This window comes from Galeopterus variegatus, unplaced genomic scaffold (genome assembly GCF_000696425.1).
Source record: "Galeopterus variegatus unplaced genomic scaffold, G_variegatus-3.0.2 Scaffold3648, whole genome shotgun sequence".
NCBI classification, from domain to species: domain Eukaryota; kingdom Metazoa; phylum Chordata; class Mammalia; order Dermoptera; family Cynocephalidae; genus Galeopterus; species Galeopterus variegatus.
Genome location: NW_007729759.1, coordinates 19,893 through 28,909, shown reverse-complemented (window position 1 = coordinate 28,909; position 9,017 = coordinate 19,893). Strand labels below are relative to the sequence as shown.

General features: G+C 33.1%; 1 protein-coding gene across 1 annotated transcript in view; it reads right to left on the bottom strand.

Annotated features, from left to right (window-relative positions):
- LOC103601244 (serine/threonine-protein kinase ATR) overlaps nt 1-9,017 on the bottom strand; it is a gene marked incomplete at its 5' end in the record, with an annotated part of 79,908 nt that overhangs the window by 51,698 nt on the left and 19,193 nt on the right. Inside the window, 3 exons of the mRNA XM_008585627.1 lie at nt 1,314-1,451; nt 3,027-3,147; nt 6,706-6,821. Of these exons, the coding sequence (XP_008583849.1) occupies nt 1,314-1,451; nt 3,027-3,147; nt 6,706-6,821 (375 nt within the window). The remainder of the gene's footprint in view (nt 1-1,313; nt 1,452-3,026; nt 3,148-6,705; nt 6,822-9,017) is intronic.

Sequence of the window (9,017 nt, the reverse complement as noted above, 5' to 3'; positions counted from 1 at the left end):
ACACACACACACACACACACCACACATGTTAAATAGGCAAAGAGTAAACATACAATTCACAGAAAAGTAATCCAAATGACCAATGAATATAACCTTGCTAGTAATAATAAAAATGCAATTTAAAACAATAAGGTCTCTTTTTATTTTTTTAACCATTATGTTGCCTAAGATTTAAATGTTTGAAAATATCAAATATTGGCAAGTGTGTGGTAAATGCATATAATCATGAATTGCTGATAGAACTACAAATCAGTATAAACAATTTTGTAGTCTCTAATAAAATTTTAAATGCACATATCATATAACCTAACAGTTCTACTTTTTAGTATTTATCCTAGACATATATAAACAAACACTTTCACAGGTAAATATTGCCATGATGCTCACCATAGCACTGTTTGTAAAGTGAAGAATTGGAGTCTAAATAATCATTACCATGGCAATAATTAAGTGAGCTATGGTATAACTACACAATGAAAGGATTACACTATGCAGTACTTAAAAAAAAGGGAGGCTCTCTATACATTGGTAAATGAAGAAAACAAGGAAGTTGCTGAACAATACCTACAACAGGATACTATCATAAAAAAAAAAAAAAACAGAACTAATTGCATTAAAAAAAAAAGGCCGGGAAAAAGTACACATCATGTTAATAATAGTGATGACATCTGGGGATGTAGAATTAGGACCACTAGTCAAATGGTGCACTTTGACATATTTGTATAATTTGGATTTTACCTTAAGAACACAGTAATATGCTCCTTATACTATTAAAAATAATCATTAAAAAAAAGTTTTATATGTATGTGGTTTAAAAAGTTAAACTCGGGCCAACCGTGTGGCTCACTCGGGAGAGTGAGGCGCTGGGGGCGCCAAGGCCGCGGGTTTGGATCCTACATGGGGATGGCCGGTGTGCTCACTGGCTGAGCACAGTGCGGGCGACACCAAGCCAAGGGTTGTGATCCCCTTACCGGTCACAAAAAAAAAAAAGTCAAACTCAACAAAATAGTAATAAAATGAAAAGTAAAATATTTGCTTTTCCCTATCCTAATCCACAGTACTATTTCCCAGGAAAAACCACCTCAAAATGTTGTATGTATATGTAGGCATATATATAATATGTACTTTCTAGTTTTCTATAATAAGAATTGCATAATTGTTTGAGAAATTAATGTTTACAAAGGATTCTGTATGCTTTTAGACATGTACATGAACATACATAGCCATACTAATATGTAGCCTTTCTAATACTAATTACATTGGAGAAACTAAATTTCTCATGTTCAGGCACCATATAAAATGATATCTCTCACCTCCTGCTGATCTTCTTGATTACAACCCAACAAGACATACACTAGAATATGTGGAAGAAGATAGATGGTCACCTTGAAATCATGCTTCATCATAATGTTACAGCAGGTGAAGATTTTACTGGCAAGATCATGCCGAACCTGTAAATTCAAATGGTTTAGGAAGAAAAAGTAGTTTTATACATTTTATTCTATTCACTGAATGTCAAAAAGTTAACATATGAGATAACTTATTATGGCAGAGTTGGTATTCTCTTATGGACAGAGGCATGTACATTCAAGCAAGGAGGATTTCAGATCACCACCTCTCTGGTCAAGTTAAATATCCCCAAGTGCGTGAACTACTGAGACCCTTACAACAAGGTAGACTGACCTGGGCTGCCAACTACCTCTGCAGTCTCCCCATCTTTATGGTTCATTTTTCAATGTTTCATGTTTTGTTACAGATTAATTTTCCTAATTATAGTATATTTTCCTTAGCTAACATTAAATTTAGTGTATTAATTCCCTGAGCCTACAGACGAGTGAAGTATGCTCTGGGCCAGCACATTAAGTATGAGATTCACATTTTAAATAAGTAGTAAACAATTATGATCTACTATAGGAAGAAAGTTAAAAAAAGAAAATTAAATTACTTGGGTATACATATTTCAAAACAGCATGTTGTATACCATAAATATATACAAGTTCTATTTGTCAATTTAAAAAAATTAAATTACTTGGGGTTAAAGTTAAATTTTATTGGTATGACCTAACCTTCACTTTATGAACATTACTGAACTCTTTTAAAGGATTTTTTTTCCTTCAAGTATAAAAACTTCACTTAAAACAAAATAAAAAAACTAAATTAAAGATTCTGGAACTGGAGGTAACAGTATTTTACATTTCACATGTTACATTTTCAATGTGTTCATAAAAAAATTAGAGAAAATCTCTTGAAATGACGAGGTACAAATTATTATAATGCAAATTATTATAATGATATTTTCAAACACTAATAAACAGAAATGTGAATTAAAAACAAAAGTTGTGAATTTTAAATACGTCTTCAACATTTTCTTAGAACATGGAGCACCTTTTCATTTGTTAGACATAAAAACATTTCACATTAGGGAAACATAAGAATCACACCTCTGTTTTTCCACGAAATTTCATTTTAGAATATCTTTATTTATATTTTGGACAAAGTTCAGATGATGTACGTTCTTTTAGAAGTGCCACTAAAGGATAATATATCTTTATATTACATAAAAAGATCTTTTTGTTATGTGAAACACTCTGAAATAGCATATATCTTTTTATTAAACAGTATTATAATGTGAAATCTACAGAAATAATGTAATAGACATTTAAAAAACACATTAAGATCATGGTTATTTAATTGATAAAACACAATTACCTCTTCACCCACAAACTATTATTAGTAACAATAGAAAAATCGCTACTCTATATTTTCTATTTACTTTTTCTGAGGGGGCAGCTGGCCGGTATGGGGAGCCAAACCCATGACCTTGGTGTTATAAGGCTATGCTCTAAACAACTGAGCTAACAAGCCAGTCTGTTATTCTCTATTAGTATACATTTTCTCCAAAAAATTTCTATCATCATCAGTACAAACATTTCAATGCCTATTATGTGTGCTATACATTCAGATAGATATTCTGGTTTCTTTTAGAACTTCTGTTCAATTAACAAATTCTGAACAGAGTCTCTTACCTTTGTTATAAGATACCCTGCCCAAGATGCTGACCATTCTGCAAAGTTATTTCCTAATTTACTTAGGTAAATTGGCTTCTTTACTCCAGACCAATCTGTTGACTTCTGAGAACTCTTATATCTGTAATTTTGAAAATTTATTTATTAAAAAATATATAAACATATATCCATCTGTTTAGAACTTTAGTAAAAAAAGTGTAAGAAATGATATCAACTCCTTCACTAAGTACTCCAGTATTGCCTTGCCTTTACTGAAATGTGGACAAAGACACTGCTTTTCCAGTATCCTTCTTAAGGATGGGGTAGGTGGTCATTCTTGCACACCCCAAGTATTTCTAAGGGTTTCAATCTGCCTTCTCCTCTTCCTCAGATCCTTCTAACTACATTCTAGTGTAAGAAAGACCTGTTCCCTTGAAGTTCAAGCCACCCAGGTATACCATTCTCTATTCGTCCTCATTACAGGCATCTACCAAACTTGTTGATTACCAAACTCATTGATAACTTTAGCATATTGCTCAGTTTTCTTTCTTTCCCAACCCAAGTTTTATTATCAATCCTGCGTGACTTTAATGTCTGGCTGGACCACTTAAACTCAAAACTTCTCAATGACTTCCTCCTCCACTCAATTATTACAACTCCCTTTCTAAAACAAATAATTTTTTTGCTTCCAAAATCAACTATGTAGACACCTCATTCTATGGGCAGTTTCCTAAATTTCTAGTTCTTTTACCCAGTTATTCCAACACATTTGCTCTCTCTCATTGAGATCTTCTGTCCCCTGACACTTCTAAACTCTCCAGATTGATGATACCCTCTTTTCTTTACTTCTTTTTCTAACCAGCTTAGACTCTATGATCCTTCACTTCTAGCATTCTCTTGGTAATATCTTTTACCTACTCCATTGTCATGCTGCCTTCGCCACCTGTACCCATCTGCCAACCTCCCAACATTGGATCAATCTAAATGTCTGCCTTTACTGAAATGATATGCAGGCCACTACATTGATAGAGGAAAATCACTAACCTGCTTATGAGATTAGTACAAATATATATTCTTAGTCTTCAACGAAAGTGGACCTTTATGTTGCCCAGAAATCCTTCTAAGTTTTCCTTATTAGCTTCTCCTCTGTTTTCCACAGTGGCTATTTCAAATCATCACCACTCTCCTTAAATCACCTAAACCAACTCCATTGCCACTTTCAGCCAATGATCTCATGTTCTATACCTCCTACCTCATGGCGAAAAAAAGAAACCATTGCTTCCCATAATCAAACCTGTAAATTTAGCTAGGCTCCATCCATCGTTTTATTATTACCATTATTACTTATTATTGTTATTATTTTTTGCTGCTGGCCAGTATAGGAATTGAACCCTGGACCTTGGTGTTATCAGCATCACTCCCTAACCAACCGAGCAATCCAGCCAGTTCTAACCATTATTTTATCTTTCCACATGACAAAGAAAGAAATCTCATTCCCCCTAGGTTTAATTCCCCATCAACCAGTATAGGAATTGAACCCTGGACCTTGGTGTTATCAGCATCACTCCCTAACCAACCGAGCAATCCAGCCAGTTCTAACCATCATTTTATCTTTCCACATGACAAAGAAAGAAATCTCATTCCCCCTAGGTTTAATTCCCCATCAGGGCCATGGCATTCCCATTCTGGATGCTCCTCAGGGTCTGTATTATATTAATTATCACTTCTCTCTTCCATTACTTCAACAGGACCCTTTCCATTTGGTCTTCAGCATTAACATTTCAATATGTTCAAATAGCTCTCATCTTACAACTATATGTGTAGAATTTTTTGAGGAGACTGGGCTCCTTTTCAGTCATCTATATAAGGTTAGGAAACAACAAATATAATAAATGCCTTATACTCAAGGTCTTCAGCAAACATTATAGATTTCACTGTATTCCAAGTTTCTAAAAGTTGAAAAATCCAATAATTTCTGTTAGCCATCACACTAAACCGGGGAAGACAATCCAAATCCCTATTTTGAATCATCACAAGTCTAATTCTCTAGATAATTTTATCACGTTTTACAGTGAACTTAGCTAGAAAGCTACTGATATTGGGGTAAAAGCCAGTTTCTGCCTTGTCAGATCCTGCTCTTTTGTCCTGAAGTGACTTCTATGGCAATTTTGAACTAGTTGATCAATCTGGTTTTAAAAATTAAATCTCCCAAATATAGTCATCATTTAATTCAGGTTTAGTGGTTGCAAATAAATAGCTCAATTGAAAAAAAAATTAAAAGGAGAACATATGGTAGATAAATCTCCTAACTCTCACCACTGAGGACTCATCTGAAAGGTTTCTCTAAACTCTCAGATCTAAAAGTAGATCATAAGAATGCTTTGCTTTGCTAAGATCACTCTTATAAATGACCACTTAAAAGTTGCTTCTTATGAAAGAATAACAAGACATAAGTCTATGTGACTCCAAAGGCCATTAACTTTCTGGTAGAACACAGAAATTCTTAAGCATCTTTATGTGCTATATAAAATTTATAATAAAGAAATGGGGGAAGTGTGGAGTCCTCAAAAATGAAAAACAAAATTTTAAACTTTAGACTTTTACTTTATATTAATAAATCATATATTTAATAATGCTGGTTGTGAGAAATAAAATGATGTTTGAAAGATTTCTAACTGTAAAAAATTATCTAGCAAATAAATATGCACACCTCTAGGGCTTTTATAAGGAATTTTACTACATGTCTAGGCACTTTGCTAAGGCTCAAAGAGTAATTCATCTGAGATCATGTATCTAATAAGCTTGTGACCTAGATCAACTAAAATAATAGATTCCAACTAAAATAATTTAGTCTTTTATAAATTTTACTCAGTCCTGACAAAGTTACTTAAATTGAAGAAAAGATTAGAAAATAGTTTTTTAAAAAACAAAAGCAGAGGGCCGGCCCGTGGCTCACTCGGGTGAGTGTGGTTCTGATAACGCCAAGGCCATGGGTTCGGATCCCATATAGGGATGGCTGGTTGGCTCACTGGGTAAGCGTGGTGCTGACAACACCAAGTCAAGGGTTAAGATCCCCTTACCAGTCATCTTTAAAAACAAAAACAAAAGCAGAGCCGGCCCGTGGCTCACTCGGGTGAGTGTGGTTCTGATAACGCCAAGGCCATGGGTTCGGATCCCATATAGGGATGGCTGGTTGGCTCACTGGTGAGCGTGGTGCTGACAACACCAAGTCAAGGGTTAAGATCCCCTTACCAGTCATCTTTAAAAACAAAAACAAAAGCAGAAAACATATTTATGAGGAGAAATTGGTAGAAATGAAAATCGCTCATTGGAATTACTAAAGACTTTGGTAGCAGCTTTAAACTCTTAAATTTCTATATTAATTACAACTATCAAAAGTTTCAACTCATATTCAACTTAAAGTCGATTCTTTCAGAGTACAGGTGACAGGTGAATTTTTTAAAAAAATCAACTCTTTAACTTCAATGAATTTATCTAAATACTTAAAATTATAGATTTTAACCCAATGAGCAGATTGTACTTCTAATTTTGACAAGATTATAAACATAAATCATGGTGGAAATACTTATAAGAACATACTAAAAATACTTTTAATGTTAAAAAACATCAAAAATAGCATTAATTTCTATAAAGTTAAATCAATTTTATGAAAATAGTTTAAGTGAGTCTACATACATACCTAGTATTTAGATGAGGTTCTAGTATTTCCCGAACATGCTCAGGAAATCTCCTCCACAATTGGTGACCTGGGCCATCAGTCTGCATCTCTCTACAGTCATAAATGGAAAGTAACTCCTACAAATAAATATTTTACATTTGTAAGTCCACAGTGAAACAGACAAACCTTTATATTCATCAATGTTCTACATATTATAGTTACTCAAATACACAGAAAAACAATTTTAAATTTTTGTAGCTGTGAACTTCCTTAGGACATTTATTTTAATTCCTAGAACCATTTAGGTAACTTAGCTAAGGTTGCAAAACTTGGCACTACTTGAATGTGAAGCCAGCTTGTGTTCTATGTATAATATGCATTGAAATATAAGATTAGGAGCTATTTGGAGGAAAAAAATAGAATTTTCTTTATTTGTAGAAGTATAATCCTTAGAATTTGATCTTTTCTTAATTATATTGAAAGCAACAATAAAACCAAAACAGTACAAAAACTCAAAACATCTCAAATTCTAGATATAAGATACCAAGCTTAAAATTGCATCTGAAAATAGGATGTAAGTGTTAAATCCAATTTACTTACCATTCAAGCCCAGAGATTAAATGGTATATTATATTTTCCTTAAAATAAAACAAGTGGAATTCTATAGAGGAAGAAAAAAAATCTTTGTCTCCAATATTAATCTTCAAAATGGGACAGATATGTTAGGGTATTATATTTTCTATCAACGATTACTCTTTATTTCTTATTCTACTGAAAATGAGCATATGCAATAGATGCTTTCCTAATATTTATAAACATAAGCACCATCTGGAAAAATCTGTACTTTATACTTATACTTAGTCTTTTTTAATAAAAGTAAGCAAGTATATAAAAAGTTTAAATAAGGAAATATCCAAACTCCACTTTCATTTAACTTTAAAATGTTATTAAAATTGTGTTTGAAGCCAGCTTTTTTCCCATGTTTGGAAAAGTCACTCTAACAGAAGCCTTCTTTACCTCTAATAACAAACTTACTAATCAGCGATTCTCTTTTTGATTTCAGAATCATTTACACGCTTAAAAATACTAATACTCTTATAGTTGTAGGTCTTGCTTCATATTTCACTGAGAAAACAGAAACAATCAGAAGAGACCTCTACAACTTCAACCCTCATATCCATCCAAACCTGGCAATATCAATTATCAGTGCCCATATGATCTGCTTTCTCTCCTTTTCCTATACAGTTATCCTTGTTTTTAATTAAGTCTACCCTTTCTATTTGTACACTATATTCCACATCTCTTTGCCTATTTAAAATATTAATACATCAATTTACTCCTACATCATCACTTTTCTCCTCTCTGATGAACTGTTTCCAAGAAACACAGAAACATACTGTTATTTTTCCCATCTTTACCCTTGATTTCTCCCCAGCTACTATCCCATTCTTGTGCTCTCCTTGATAGCAGTGCTCCTCAAAAAAATTTCTGTAATTTCTCTAATTCCTCTCTTCATGCATGTTCTTAAAAAGATTCTAATAAAGTTTTAAATACTCCACTGAAACTGTTCTTGTGAAGGTTCCCCATGACCTCTGTGTTACTATATAGCCAATAAGTCAATACTTAATCCTTAGATTATTATACTTAAATCAGCATTTATTACAGTAGATCACTCCATATTTCTTGAAACATTTTCTTGTTTTCTAGAACACCACAGTCTCCTACCTTCCTTACTGGTAGCTCCTTCTCCGTCGTCTCAGTTGTTCCCCCCCTCCTCTTCTCACTGACCTCTTATTGTCCAGGGCTCAATTACTAGAACTTTTTTTACCTATACTTCCTCCTTTGGTCATCTCATCTAGACTCACAGTTTGAAATACCATCTCTACAATGAAAACCTCCAAATTAATATCCATAACTCAGACCTTTCATCATGAATTCCAGACCTCAATATCTAACAAAACACAAAAACTTTCAATGGAAAAAATAACACAAAAAGGGGCAAAGAAAGTCAAACTAAAAATATACTTAAATTAATATCCATAACTCAGACCTTTCATCATGAATTCCAGACCTCAATATCTAACAAAACACAAAACTTTCAATGGAAAAAATAACACAAAAAGGGGCAAAGAAAGTCAAACTAAAAATATACTTATGACACGTATGATAGACAGAAAGTTAATTTCCATTATATCCGAATAGGTCTTAAATATAAATAAAAAATACACCAACAGCAAGAGAAAAATGGGAAAAGATCATCTAGAACAAACTCACAAAGAGCAATAAATACATAAAGGACGTTACAACATTCTCATAATAAAACAAATGCAAAT